The sequence below is a fragment of the Daucus carota genome, chromosome 1 (genome assembly GCF_001625215.2).
Source record: "Daucus carota subsp. sativus chromosome 1, DH1 v3.0, whole genome shotgun sequence".
Lineage (NCBI taxonomy): Eukaryota > Viridiplantae > Streptophyta > Magnoliopsida > Apiales > Apiaceae > Daucus > Daucus carota.
The window spans coordinates 532,976-547,975 of NC_030381.2; the positions used below are offsets into that span (position 1 = coordinate 532,976).

General features: G+C 43.2%; 5 protein-coding genes across 5 annotated transcripts in view; 4 read left to right on the forward strand and 1 right to left on the reverse strand.

Annotated features, from left to right (window-relative positions):
* The window catches only part of LOC135150745 (ATP synthase subunit 9, mitochondrial), an 83,560-nt gene extending 80,621 nt beyond the window's left edge, over positions 1-2,939 (forward strand). Inside the window, exon 2 of the mRNA XM_064087732.1 lies at positions 1-2,939. This exon is cut by the window's left edge and continues 26,440 nt beyond it. The gene's annotated coding sequence lies outside the window, so the exon portion shown is untranslated.
* Positions 1-2,939, forward strand: part of LOC135150737 (putative ATP synthase protein YMF19) — a 30,178-nt gene extending 27,239 nt beyond the window's left edge. Inside the window, exon 1 of the mRNA XM_064087708.1 lies at positions 1-2,939. This exon is cut by the window's left edge and continues 27,239 nt beyond it. The gene's annotated coding sequence lies outside the window, so the exon portion shown is untranslated.
* The window catches only part of LOC108203778 (uncharacterized), a 27,005-nt gene extending 24,066 nt beyond the window's left edge, over positions 1-2,939 (forward strand). Inside the window, exon 1 of the mRNA XM_064087729.1 lies at positions 1-2,939. This exon is cut by the window's left edge and continues 24,066 nt beyond it. The gene's annotated coding sequence lies outside the window, so the exon portion shown is untranslated.
* Positions 1-2,939, forward strand: part of LOC135150724 (photosystem II CP43 reaction center protein-like) — a 25,595-nt gene extending 22,656 nt beyond the window's left edge. The window contains 1 exon segment of the mRNA XM_064087670.1: positions 1-2,939. This exon segment is cut by the window's left edge and continues 21,698 nt beyond it. The gene's annotated coding sequence lies outside the window, so the exon portion shown is untranslated.
* The window catches only part of LOC135150738 (putative ATP synthase protein YMF19), a 5,049-nt gene extending 2,050 nt beyond the window's left edge, over positions 1-2,999 (reverse strand). The window contains exon 1 of the mRNA XM_064087709.1: positions 1-2,999. This exon is cut by the window's left edge and continues 2,050 nt beyond it. Coding sequence (XP_063943779.1) covers positions 2,520-2,999 — 480 coding nt within the window. The 3' untranslated portion in view covers positions 1-2,519.
* Between the last annotated feature and the right edge of the window lie 12,001 nt (positions 3,000-15,000).

The following is a 15,000-nucleotide window of genomic DNA, read 5'->3' on the forward strand; positions in this document are numbered from 1 at the left end:
CTCCCAGTAGAGCTTTGTTTCGTCGACCTGCGCTATTAAATTTGAAAGCAGAGAAAGTCTTTCAATTACATTGGGGTTGGGATCCATGGCTACTCACTTTCTTTCCGACTTCTACTAAGTGCCCTTTGTGCCAAATAGAGACTGAAAGAAGCTTCTATTTATAGGCGTTGGAGGCCCTTAACTCTTTCTTCTTATTAGCAACCCTCTTCTTTATTATATTCGTATTATTAATATAATAGGGCGTCTTGGTTCCGTAACATGGATCATTTCATAACATAATGGTTTTTCATGAATATTTAACCCCATACACACTATCTTTGAGTGCGCTGAAAAAGTGCCCTTTCCCTGTTCGGATTTGAGTACGAAGGGCCCCCCAACTAAAATTATCTCAATAGTTGAAGTTCCTATGTTTTGTTTTTCGCGGGTATCGCCACGCGGCTTAACCCCGTCCCCGGCCCTAAAGAAAAGGGCGCAATAATCGAGCGGAATAGGACAATAATCGAGCGAAGCGTCAGATAGTACTCCCCTTTCTCTAATAATAAGGCACCAGGGCCCTTTTCATAAGAGATAGAACAATCCCTCACTCGACACCTCAAAGCTGACCAGTACAAAAACACTGTGATCCGTCCTCGTTTACGTACCCCCACTTGCTTCTAGTTTTCTTTTACTGGCTTATTTCCAGCTACATGATGGGATAAAAGAAGGGGACCGGTATAGAAGTGGGTAAAAAGAGTAGTGAGATGAAAGATAAGGATGCTGTAAGATGTTTAATGTATGACAAGTTCATGAATATATTCCTAAAAAAAGTTGAGATGCATATGAAATCTAAAAAATGGAAAACTCAGGCTCTTAATAAGAATTTTTTCAAAATGTTAAAAGATGGTTATTATGATTGTAAAACGGATAAAGATTTAATTTATATGAATTAAAGATTAAAATCGAAAGTTATACAAGGGAGTTTTAAGGAAAAGAGACTAAGGCTTTTGAGAAATATCCAGCAATGGTTAGATACTTAATCCAAGTAAGATTACAGCAAAAGATTATCTAAAGCAGAAGAAAATGGGTCTAACTGATAAGGCTTTAAGTATTCTAAATGTGTTAGGTCAATATACACTGGAAGCTATAATAGTTCATGTACTTGGGGCCTTGCCTTGTTTAATAAATTAGATCGGCGGAAATTACCATACGTGAAAGCTGCTACTTTTTTCGACCATCTTGAGCGCTTTGTACGAGTTCAAGCTATACTAAAAGGGTTAAAGAAGGAAGATGCCTACCCAGAAAAGAAAAAAAAGAAGAACTCCGTCTGATTCTAGTATAGGGAATCGTTTGCTTTAATTCATGACTACTCGAAAGAATTTCATTGATTTAGTTACTGAAGATGGTAAGACGTATGATCCACGAGAGGATTGGGCTTAATTAAAAAAAAAGCCCTTACCTATTTATTTTTATTCTAAAGGTCCATCATAGGGCCGATTAAATGTTTACATTAAATCACGTGGAAGCCAGCCCAGCAGTTCCCATCTATCTTCCCTCCCCGGTCAACTCCTGCGGGGGAATCATTCTTTCAGAACCTCTCTCGGAAGAACAAATTAGGACGGTCTGATGTTTTGGACTCCGGAGAAGATTCTGGACAGAGGCCTTTTCAAACGCAAGAACAGACCCGTGAAAGGTTTCTGCTTGTCAAGTGGGTGGGCCTTCCAACAGAAGATGCAACTTGGGTTGACGCAGAGGCCCGCTACCCCGATTTCAACGCCTGAGGTCAGGAGGGGGGGGCTTTGTTACACCCAACGCAGCATTGCCCATTCAAGCAGCCCAATATCATTAGTCAAGCCCATATCAGCCCATTGTCTTTTTCTTGAGTATTGCTATTGTAAGCAGAATATCCTTATGGTCGCGTGCTGGTCTCGTGTCTATCAGCAAGCGTTGCCCTAAAAGATTGCAGGTCAGGAATGGGCGTTGCGCCGTTTCAATGCAAAACCACCCTTCCTCTAATGGTATGGTCTTCCTTCATTCATTCCACAAAAATTGAAAAAAGAATTTCTTTACTACACTGAAACCCCATCCGGGCACTCAAGCTCGAACTTCCTTTTTCAACGGCATCTTCCTTGTCTGCTTCTACAGATGTGTTAGTGGCAGCTTCTTCTAATTCCTATGATTCTGAAAATTCAAATGCGTATGTGTTATGTATGATTCAGTGCATCAAAGATCGGATTCTTCTCTTTAAGCATCTCTTTCATCTTCATTTTATCTAGTGGTATCTGCTGCTTAATATTTGATCTTTGCTTCCAAAACTGAAAGAACATCGTCACTCAAAACAAAAGACGAGACTTGGATCGAGGATCTACGCCTTCCCTCCTTTGAAGTGAAAGATGCTGTTTTCTCCATGGATGGAGGGAGTGCCCCGGGGCCCGCGATGTGGGGGGGTCGCATCCGGCTATAAACACCGAACTACCTACATATCCTCTTCTGAAGAAGAATCAGACCCTTGTACCTTGTAGTTCTATCAAGTAATAATGAGATTAAAAACCGAAGCTTCTTTGGCCGTGTGGAACATGGATTAGCGTTATGTCATTCCTACAAGTGATCCCCCATCCAGGATTGGAAGAAGTGCTATATGAGGACTTCGAGATCAAATAGAATATGTTTCTTTCCATTCCTCGTGAGCCACTTATTTCTCCGAAACAAGAGATCAAAGGGATCCTCCTCCTTTTTCCCAATAAGTCGACGGCGTTACACCATTGGGATACTTCGAATAAACTGGAGTACATATAGGATACACCGGTGCTAAAACCTTTTCTCAAGATATCTTCCAAACTGTTGGGGTCCTTGCTCCGGATGTTGTTCTCCTGGTGTGAAAGAAGTTGGTTCCGCAGTTTTAGAATTCTGCTGATCCCAAGTAGTCCATCTCCATCATTGCATATGGCAATATAGAAAGTAAAGAGGAAAAGGCATGACCAGAAGAATTGTGTGAAATAAGTGAATTTATCCAGTTGAGGCATCTTTCTTTCGAACAAAGTATTCCCTCCAGACAGAAAGAGAGTCCTTCCTGTACGAGTAGTGAAGAAGTATAGATAACTTTTTTGGTTGTTGACCAACGGAAAGATGGAACTGGGCAGGCAGGGGAGCTGCTGTTTCAAGCGCCTTTACGGCTCTTTCTCGGGCACGCCCGTTTTAGTATTCTTCAGAGGAAGTACCTCCGAAGGCCCGACTTTTCTGCGGTCGGCGCTGACCTCTACGAACGGTAGCCGACCCCCCTGTTTTATCTCCCCTAAAATGAATTCAAAGTGATGCTGATCTATAATCTCCCTCGCGACTCTATTCTGACGTAAAAGCTTATAGCAAATATACACACCCCAGAAAAGTCAGAATATAATAACTACGAGTAAGACTGATATACAAAAGAGAAGGTATTGAACAAGGCTGAGAAGTTCCCCCTTCTCCAGTTCCTTAAAAAGTAGAGCCATTGTCTTTATTATCTGTAAAGTTTCTGCTTACTCCTCTATGAAGAAAGGCTTGTCGAAAAGAGCCAGCCGGTTGGGCCAAGAAAGGCATGGGAGTTGTTGGGCATTGTTTCAGTTGAGTTAAGTAAAGACTACTTACCTAGATAAGATAATAAACCTCACTACACACTAATTACTATATATATATCTGTAATATAGAGTAATTCAATTCGTGCTGTCCTCCGTGATCAGTCTCATCCGTGTAAGAAAGGCATAATTAGTTCCACAAATCTAACTGTGCATTGACCTTAGTAAGTGCCCCCTATTGCACTGACAAAAGTAGCTCCTTCTTGAGCTGACCTTAGTAAACTCCTTCTCGTTATACCGAATTAGAGAAGTGAGGCTCGACCAAAGAAAGAGGAAGCAAACGCACTTGTCTACTCTACTAAAGAAAAGAGTGATGTCCTACTCAACTAGAGTAAGAAAAAGTGGAACTACGAGCTGCGCAAATACCAGCTAACGAACCGAAACCCCACCGGATTGTAAGGCGTTTCCACTACATAAGAAAAAACTTGAATGAAGACCTTATTGACCGATCGACTGAAAGAAGAGGAATTGAAATAGGTTCGACCAGCGAGAAAAGACAGAAAGAAGAGTACCATGTCAGCTGAACAAAAACGGATTCTATCAATTTCATCATGCTTTTTTAATTCGTTCCTTAACTCGAAAAATATGACTGCAGCACCGCGGGCAAGAGAGAGTCGAAGTCAAACGAGAAGAAGGAAGTTTATCTACATCATTTATTCAGGGGTGAACGACTTCCCATGAAAGAAAGAGCTTGAAGCCCTAGTTAGGACCATGTTGTGATTCCAGGCCTATCAAACTTGGAATGAAGTAAGCGATGTCTACATTACAGAACTAATATATATATTATAAGATATTCCAATTTTAACAGAATTGGATTCCAGATGTGATAGCCCGAGGAAAGAAAAGAATGCAATAGAGTTTACTTGACATTTTTTCATTCCATCAAAAGCAGCGGGGCCTTACTCTAAATATAATGAATATTCCCGCGCGCGGCACACGAACTATGACTATCTTAAATTGACGGCAAAAGACAAAACAAAGAAGGAAACTCAATTCTTCATCCAGAAATTCCGAATTTTCCTTCGTTACGACAACGGTATTACATGCAAAAGCAGCCCTGACTCGGGTTAAAAGGTCTTGTGAGTCTAAGGCCTGTCGTTCAGCATTAAGTAATCGGATCCAAATAAATCTGCGTACAGAGGTTTGAGCTCTTTTTTTGGTCCTCATACTTCATAAAAACTGATTCTTCCAACTCCCCTCTTTCCTATTAATCAAATCAAGCAACGCCAGGCCGGTTTAGCATTCGTTAGAAACACACTTATTTAAGATATTAACTACTCGCCCTCTTCCCGAGTAAAGAAAAGGTGCTAAGACACTGTGATCATTCATTCTATTTTTCGGTCGATTTGCCAAACTCATTTTAGAGAGAGATCGCCTTATCAACTAGAGGGCAAGGCTTCTTTTAAATAATGAATTCTAACAAATTCTTAATTCTTAATTGGACGTGCACTTATCTGTGTCACTCACAAGCATCAGGTGCACTCTACTTGTGATTGACAAGAATGGTTTTGTTGTGCCTCTCTACACCATTGAAGAGGCGGACTGTACAGCTGCACAGTCCGCCTCCAGAGTGTTAGTCTGCAGGCAGAGACTTGTCATCGGGATTCTTGCTTTAATCCGTACCGACATTCCTTTCATTTTAGCCTTATTCACGAAAGTATACGGAACAAGCTTGCTGCTTTTGATTAACTTGTCGCTACTTCTGACCCCTCTCACATTCGTTTGAGTGGCTTTGCCCCCTCTTATCTTAGGGCCCTCTTGGAAATGTACCCTGCTCCTTCTACGGATGCTAGTATCCTTGTTCTTCTACTCGCAGGCAGGGCTGCTCTTGCTGCTCTTGCTATTGTTGCTAGGGTCCTCTTCTCCTATTGGTTGCTAGTCCCGGGCTTCTAGGACAAAGTGTAAAGAAAAGAGTTCTAGTTCTTCTGATTAAGTATAGAAAGAGGAGTTTCAGAATGAAGTGAGCCGGCTTCGGCCAACGAATGAAGTTCTTTAGTAGATTATCTGGGCATAGTTGAGTTAGGAGCGAGGGAGTTGGAGTTCCATTTACTAGCTATATCCCTTAGTATCCTCTTCTTCTCGGGAAAGGTCAGTTACAACTAGGGATAGAGGACAGTCACATTCCTATTAGTAGGGGGAGTGCCTAAACATGAGTTAGGTGACCAGTATGAAAGCATAACGGCTTTGGGCAAGCAACTACTCTAACTCTAAAGGCTACCATGACAACAGGGGCTTAGTCCGGGCCGGTACTTTTCCCATCCTGTGGATCAAGGCTGTGATAAAAGCCTGTTTTGTAAAGCCAGTTAAAGGCCAGCAAATGCAATCTCTGAGTATAAGTAAATTGCTTTTACTTTACACCGGTGTGAGACCCCCCTTTTCTTTTTATTCCTTGTGCGAACCATTTCCAGGACTGGACTCCATTTTATAAAACCAGTGAAGATTTTTTTCTCTTCTCAATGTCGTGCCAGCCGAGGGAATAGTTTACAGGCAAGTTACATTTGCTGTGGAACCAGTCGAGGCTGGTCAAGATCAATAGGCCAAGTTACTTTGAATTCCAATTGGAGTTCCCTTTGTAAGCCCTGCTCCCGGAAAGTTCCCTGCCGAGCTTGTTGAAGTTTTAGAAACCACTTTGCTTTGCCGGGGAAGAACTCCGAATGAATACCTTTCGCCTGTGATTGGATGCCCTGATCCAATGGCTTCATGCCCAAGGGGAAAGGGGAGCGCACTCTTTATGATTTCACTAGCCGTCGTAGAAGGAAAATCCGATCTATGCCCAAACCACCAGGACGAGAGAATCTGTATCTGATCCTTCCTGGGAGTGGGAGGAGACAGAGTCAAATCAATCGACAACAAAAGGAGTCACTCGTGGCACACTGACTATATTCCAACTTCTCTGCATCAATGCACTCACTACCTTTCTAGCCAAGTCAAGCAGTCTTTTCAAGAAGAAAGTCACAGTCACACCGCTACTACTATTCTAACAGCTACCGATTCTCATCCGAGGAGAACGGAACTACCTTTAGAGTAGAGCTAACTGCTGCAGTTACGCCTCCAACAGATGAAATCGCACCGTCGTCTTCCCGAGAACCTGCATGGGATTCGTGAACAGGAAAAGAGAAGCGGGCGGGCGAAGCTGCTTTTGCGGGGGTACATTAGATACTGGGCAGGCTTGAACAAGCTCAGAATTAAGTGAGGTCATAATATGATCGCTTTTTTCCTCTATCTCTTTTTGTAGGCAGAACAGCAGATTTGGATCAGTGAAAGCATCCTTATTCATACCTATTTTCAGAAGCATTTCAAAGACTTATTGGGAGTCAGTCTTTCCCACATTTTAATCATCATTCCAGAACTTATTCTTTTTCCTCTTTAGAGCCTTGAACACCTTGTCCATGAAAACCAATATCTTGATTCCGGAACCATAGGAATAACGTCTATGCAACATGTCATCCATGTGATGAGCCGGCCACTTTATATCCTCAGGAACCTTCTCCGAATGGAATAGCCCAAGAGCGGGTTCACTCTCATTATTCTCTATCTCTTTCTTATTCTTAGTTGTGGGACTCTTCTCTCTCTTTGTGGCCTTATCCTTAGCTGTTGAACTCTTTTTTTACTTTTGAGTTCTCTTAGTGGCTGGGGCTTTCTCAGACGAAGGTAGAGCGGCGTCGCCCTCGATCTTAGACAGTTTAGGTGTCTGCATAGCAATGTCCTCGGTTGACGCCATATCCGCATTCTCAGAATCCGCATTCATTGATATATCATTATTCTCCCTCTCTATTGACGTCTCCCCCTCAGTCTTGGCGCTTTCTCCCTTATTACCCATGTCTTCTTCACTCGAGGATGCCATAGCATCTGTTCCATCTATCGTAGCATCGGGCGTCTTTCTCTTTCTCTTGAAGCCATCTTCACTATCTTGTCTAAAGAAGTCCACTATTCGCTTGTCACTTCTTGGTGTCACACTCACTTGTTAATGAATTTAATTAAATGCAATAGGATACAAATGGATAAGCGCACGGTAATTTAGTTCTTACTCAGTCATGGTTGAATAGAATCACTTCCAATAGCATTCGAGGGGCCGATCGTACCAATATGACGATTTAAGCGTTTAGCAGCACTAGGAAGAGTAGAGTCTACACGATACCCGGTCTTCCGCATAGTAAAAGATCTTTTACCCAGAAAACTCCGGCAAAAGCGTACTCTTTTTATAGTTGAAAGATTTACTATAGGTCGAAAGAGAATATATTAAAAGAATACGAACTCGAACAGGGATACTCTATTAAGGGATTCCCCCTTCGAGCTTTCTTGCCATAAGCGGATTTCGGGATTGGCTGTCTTGTTCAGTTTTGTTTTAATGAAGTTCTCCCTTAATCACAGGAAGAGGAACTCGAGCTCAATAAGACTACTAAGCGAGCAAACCGCCCCTCCAGTTAGTTCCATTTCTGGGGCAAAGCTGAGCACTCGGGGCATAAGGGCCTGCGGTGATTATTAACACGCTTTTCCAGCCCATATCTTCCCACCTCCGGTCACATGGGCTTTCGAGAGCCCGGTCTGGATTGAAACTCTTTTTTATGTATGTCTCATGTCTTTCAGCTCAGCGGGATCCAGAGAAAGACAGACCTACCTACCGTGGCAAGATCAATAAAACAAAGTAGGCTTAAGAGAAGAACCTGTTTTCTTCTTATTATATATCCCATCGTATACATCGGAATAGAACCCTCTTTTTAAGAATTTTAAGAAAGGCCCCTCTCTTAAGTGGGCCTGCACCTTTTAGGTTATCCGGAAGGAATGGAATGATTAATGTGATGTGAAACCTCCACAAATAAAAGGCTCCTTGGACTTCTCTATCAGTATGGCCGGCCAATCCGTGACAACCCCACAACAAAGAGTGAAATGCCAAGCCCTTTCTCTATTAAAAGCACCAAGCATGCGCGCAAAATACCTACTAAACCCCAATCCACCTTGTTTGTGTACTGGAACAGCTACCACTTTCTTAGAGCAACACTAACTTACCGCTCTCTACTATAATAAAATCCAAGAAAGAGAATAGCTCAATAATAAAAAAACTGCCATTAATTACACACACGCAAGGAGTGGCTCGGCTAGAGGAAGAAGCCGGAGCCTATGCACTACCAAAGAATGGACCTGATAGAATCAATCGATTGCATAAGATATACCAAAAAAACCACCTAGGAGCTTTCTTTCTTTCTTCATCTGCCCCATCTATTTACTTAGCTGACAATCGTATAGAGCGTGATACCTGTCCTCAAAAATGGGATTTAGGAAGCAGACTCCTCGCCTATAATAAAAGAGCTCTATGTATCGCTTTAGCTTTTGCGCTTTAGAAAGAAGAAGTTCAGTCTACGCTAGGAACGAGTTCCGGGCTAAGGACGAAGCAAGTGCTTTAACCCTCCTATTTATTATTTATGGTAAATCCCTCTTCGCCTCGAGTCTGGTAGTACTAAAAAGGTTTGCTGCTCTTCTTCTTTCTGAAAGATAGCTATTCTTCGCCTCTCGAAAGAGGCTACGTACCTGTTAAACGATAAGCGCTACGCTTTCCCCAGGGCTTTTACTTCTTGTCTACAGCAGTTCAAGTACGAGAAAATGAATTCCTCTAGCTAAGTTCCCTGTCGAGAGGGAAGAAAGGATAATTTACTTCGGGGCTTAAGGTAGTTCAGTCACCCTCAGGTCATAATAGAGTCTAGTATGATATCGGTAGGAAGATAATGCAGCTAAGCCGAGACTTGCTTCTGAGGCATTTCAGACTTGACTTGCTGTTGCCGATATGATCTTTTCTCTTGTTTCAGAAGTGGAGTTTGCTGCTATCGTAGATAAGAGTGACGGAATTGATAGAGCGAAATCAACCCTAGCTAGGTTTGAAAGGAAAGAAGAACTGCAGCTCGATTTGAGATTCAATCTGGCAATAGCTCTAGGGCAGGTTCTGCACCAGATAAGAGAGTTGGGATTGAGCTTTTACTAAAGGACCTATTATTGTTATTGTAAATTCCCAGTCTTAAGACGATTATCCCCGATTCACCGACATTAACTATCATTAACTATACGGTATAGTAGCAATAGGATAACAAAAAAAAGAAATGTACTAGTCTTCCTAGAGGCTAGCTAATTTCGTTCCAATGCAGCTATCTTTAGCTCTTTGCGGCTTAGATCAAATGTTAGCCTATCCATAGTACCCAGAGATCTAAATAGACCCGATGCATAGAGGTTACGGAGTCAACTTGCTTAGTGTCCTACACTACGGGGTCCATAGCTTGAAGAAAGGCTCTTAGCGAAGCTACTCTAACTAATTAGCTCCTAACAGCGGGAACAACAGCATCTTTAGCTCCGACGCTACAGTTCGCTCATCGGCTACAATAACTACAATAGCAACGGCTGCCCGCCATAACCGCATTTCAACCAACCGACTCACTTGCCTCTCCGGGATGAGAACCCATGATTTGATCTGCTAGCTTGAACGCCTGGATCATGCCAAGAAGAGAAGGTGAAGAAAAGACTGTCGGAACCGGTCGGAGGACTCTTTCAGAGCCCGCCCCCTCCTAAAGCCATGAGAGTTGGTCAGATCAATCTAGCTAGCATCCTATGACTTTAGTTCCAGAGGCAAATAACCCGAAACTGAATAGGAAGCTCTTCCTGTCTATAGGTTTATACCACTAAATGATGGCATTAGACCCTAACTACCTTGTTCCTGATTGGATTGCTTGTCTTGATTCTCCTAGTTACTTCTCCACTTAACTCCGCTATCAAACTAGGGATATTTGAACTAAGCCGAATCTGTGGAGCGAGGACTGCTAACCCGACTCTGTTAATCTGTTACTAAGCCGAATCTGTGGACTGAGTCGCTAACTGCACTCTGTCTTGTCTTGAAAGAGGAACTCCAAATTTTAAATCCACATATATACCTATTCTACTTTCCTGCAATAATCTGATAGCATATGGGGCTTTTACCATAGTAGCTACTCACTCATAACTCCCTCTAACGCAGGGAAGTAATCCAATCCCGAAAACGAAACTCTAGTCGCTAACTTCACAAGACACTTGTTAGACGGTTTACAAAGCACCGTGCTTTCTCGAAAGATTCATTCATGCAGGCAAGTTCCTGAACCGAGCTCACTGCCTTCTTCGCTTAGGAGTGCCCTATTGCTCTTTAGTATCGAATCTGTTCCTTCCCTACCTCCGGGAGTACCTATGAACGAAGAACTGGTAACTAACCTCTTGACTAACGGCTTGCCTTCGTTAGAAGGAAAGAAGGCTTATCCGCGCAATCAACGTGTATCGTTTACTTTGCTTTAATGAATGCTTAAATCCCTACTTCCACAGCTTTAATGGGCGATTCTCCGTTCCTCATTAGAGTTCGGAAATTGCCCAGAATCATTGCATTCATTAGAATAAGTTGAGCTCTTCACAATGCTTAGTCTATGATTCAATTACCAGTCCTGAACTCAATTACCAATCGTTCAGTCGTTTACCTCATACTAGCTACTAGTTAGAAGTCCACTCTTATACCTTTGATAGAGCTTTCTCACTCTTCATCAACATATCTTTCGGGAGAGCTGATTCGCTCAGAATTCCTGGTAATACATCTTCGGGAAGAGCTGCTTATTCCCCAATAGCAGGAGTATCCTCGCTCGTATGCTTGCTTTATGGTCGAAACGTTGGTCGAGATGCATTACATCTCATAGTCGAGGAACGGGCTCCTTTCTTCGTAGGTGATTGAGCTGATTCGGGAGATGGTACACTCGCTTAAAACAGAATAGGGCAAAGCTTCTTCTTTAGCGACCCTCTTTCATAAGCTAATGTTCCGACTTCAGGCCTGGATCGACTACTGACCTGTATGCCGCCATTAACCTAACCTTCTTGCCTCTCTATGATTGAGCAATGTTGCGAGTCGGGGAACGATATATGTCTTTTAAGAATCACTTCTTTCGTCTATGTGCTATACCAGAAAGCGAGTAAGTATACCTTGGGAAGGGGGCAAAGCCACTCGACTGTAAGGAGAGGGATACGAACGATAGGCGTTAAAGCGTCTTGGAATAGAATGGAGTTCCCGGTCGATTTGACTACCTCCGGTTTTCACACTTTACTAAACGAAAAGATTCTGAGAGTTGCAATATGTATGGGAACGATGAGTAGACCGAGTACTGCATTTATCTTGGTGGGGCTAATAAGCCGCTCGACTGTATAGGGTCCGATGGGAAGCGAACCGGAAGACGTATTCTCTCCTATTATGGATATTCATGATTCTACGATATATGCCCGCTGTAGATAAGCTTCAGCAAATCACTTTTCAAAATCTGAGCTATGCCTGGAAGCTCTAAGCAAGTGAGCCGCCCGGGAAGGTATACGAGCGATATATGCAGTAGCTGTAGCTAGTTAGTCTTTCGGGGGTATGGCAAGATACTCGACCAGGTAATCACTCTTTTATATGCATCAACAAAAGCCGTAGCAATGAAGCTTGAACGTCAGTCGAGTGACTTTCCACCAAAGGCTAAAGTAAAGTAAATTACACTCCACCAACTCGTTCCGTAGTAGTCACTGGCATCCTATCTTTTCCTTACCGCTCCGTGGGTTGTTTAGGGCGAGCCAATAGCATTCCCTCTTCTTCTTGTTTAGTTAAAGGTCGTCCCTAGTCCGTCTATATATCATGTAATGATTAGTCAATCTGGTGTAACAGACTCCACTAACTAGAAGGCTTAGAATCACCACATTCATCATCAACGAGAGTTCAAGCGTCGAATAGGCCCATCTTTTGATCCGGTGAATGACATAGCTTAGCTTTCTATATGATAATTCTAGCCCGCCACCTTCCCGGTAGGGCATCTCCTCTTTTACTCCTCTGATCCTGTACCTAAGGACTATGCTTTCTTTTTCCATGAACTTCCTCATATCTTATAGGTAATAGAGTCTCAAAGCAGGGTCCCCCAATGACAGCCTTCTTGTCTACTCACTTTTGGTACTAGTACACCTTTGCGTGGTTTCTGTCTTCACTTTATGGCAATTCTCTCGATCTCTGATAAGTCAGCTAAAGGAAGAAAACTCTAATAGTTTCTAAGTGAGTAGCTTTCTTTCAGAAAGACCGGAACCTAACCTGTTGGCTCTGTTACCCGTAAACAAGTTACTGTTACTGGAGATCCTTTGGGCAGCAGCTACTATTGGGATGATAAAAATTCGACAATGAAACTCTTTAAGCAATGATCTTATCTATGTCATTTCTCTTGGCGCGATACAAAAGACGACTTTTGAGAGTCACTTAGCCCCTTGACTTCTTCTCTCAAAAAAGACGCTGTGCGGGCAAGTCGATCAAAGTAAGAGCGGGGAGGGAATGTTTACAGTTGTTGTAGTACGACTTTTCATTTCCTGTTCGGTCTTTCAATAAGTAGTCAGCTGCGGGCTAAGAAGCCTCGTAGTCAGACTTAACATTGATTGAAGCAGCTGTTGGAGAGACGGCACCAGTCAGACCTGCAAGCACCGGGTAGTATGCAGCGGCAGTTTTTAATCATACAATGTGTACTCGTAGTCTTACTTTTAGCGGTAGTCAGCTGTCCTCGTTCTCCTCTTTGAATTGCCCTATTGAGTTTGAGTAAGGGTCGGTGTTTGCAAAAATAAAAATGTCGAGCCGACGGGGTCGTTTTTCAAGCACGAATAGAACGATCTAAAGGGGTTGTGCAACCTAGAGAGATGGCCGTCTCTCTTTGATGAATGTGGTATCGAGGTTCGGTTCATTTGGAAAAAAAAGAGGTAAGTCTTAGGGGAGACCATGCGAATGGTTGAATTGATGACTTCGCTTCGATCATTCAACTTTAGCTTCTGAAGGAATCATGTCACTTGGAATTCCGGAAAGTGAATCTTCTCTTTCAGATTCTGGCCTTGGTAGAACTTGTCTTTGATTGGGATTTCGGTTGAAAAGATGTTAGGCCGGTTCCTCATGTGCCTAAGAAGCCGAGGCAATCTCGATTGAAGCCAATTCAAGATTTTCCTACTAAATCTTTTTTATAGAAATAGCACTCGATCAAAGGGGAGCATAAGCAAGTTCAGTGGTTGAAACCTCTGTAATCGATCGATGGGAACCTCAAAGCTGTCTGAGGCAGGAGCAAAGTCATATTAGGCACTGCCGCAGCATCAACTGGTACAAGGAAGAGGCACGATAGCGAAGAGAAATCCATCTCAATCTAAAAAAAGCATTGCCTTGGGCATGCAACCCAAAAAGATAGAAAGACCGCTCGCTCGAATAAAGGTCTTTTAGAGCCTGGTACCAGCCAAGCCCCCTCGATTCGGCAACAAGAGTTGGTTATGGAATAGTCTTTTGGTCGGCTTTCTCGTTCTTGAGCACTTTCTGGCCGGTGGGCTTTATAGCGGACCTGCCTTGCTGACAGGGAGGATATGAAACAGATAGTTGCGCTTGCCTTCACTTAGAAACTCTACGCCCCCTATTAGAGTAAGGCATGCTCTCGAAACTAGATTCACTCGTTCTTTTCTCCGGCGATTAACCTATTCTAGAGCAGTCTGGTGATTAGCCTATCCCGCACTACTCGAAGCCTTCGTAAACTCATTGTCGGGTTCTAGCGTAGTGGAGGTTGCTGTGAGGAGATCCTTGTGCCAGTGAAGATTGCTTCTAATGATCGGGAAATAATAAATAAAAAAACCATTGCTTTCTTTCCAACACTCCGGATAGGCGGAAGGATCTATGTCCATCCCCAACTTCCTTTCAATCCACATCGGAAAATTGAGGCTTTCTCTACTGGGAGTCCTCAAAGGAGGAATAAGGCATACGCTGGTTCGATAAGCCAAGGAAAAACAACCACCGCTTGGTTTTGACACTCAAGCGACCCGCCCTGCTAAACATCGATGCAAAGGTTCTATTTCACCACCTATATCTACCCAACTAGTCCTATTTGATTTGATCTAAAAAATCCAACCTGGAAACAGTATCTCCCCCAGAAAACCCTCTATCTCCAAGCCCCTTGTATAGGTTGGGCACGCTTGGATGCCCCTACTCCCAACAAGCAAGTTGCTGGTCGGGATCGTGGAACTATCGCTCGAGAAGTAAGTAAGCTGGTCCTTGTTTGGTCATAAGGATAATCGTTCTTATTAGGTCAGGGGCGGCCGGACCGGGGGCTACCCGCGATGGGTAATGGCACAACCAGAAGAGGGGTAGGGGAGACAAGGTGTAGCGCTGGGTAGCGCAGCGCATCTGTTTCGGGTAGAGAGGCGACGAGGGGTGCTAACCCGGCCACCCAACCCAGCAGGTCAGGGGTGGGCCGGCCATAGGTTCGAATCCTGCCACCTTTCTTGTGGATCATCCTGTGGTTACCGGATGATGGGAATAACAAAGAAGAAATTTGTAAATTAGCACGAAATGTCAATATATGAATTGTTTCATTATTCGTTATTTCCGGGTCTTTTC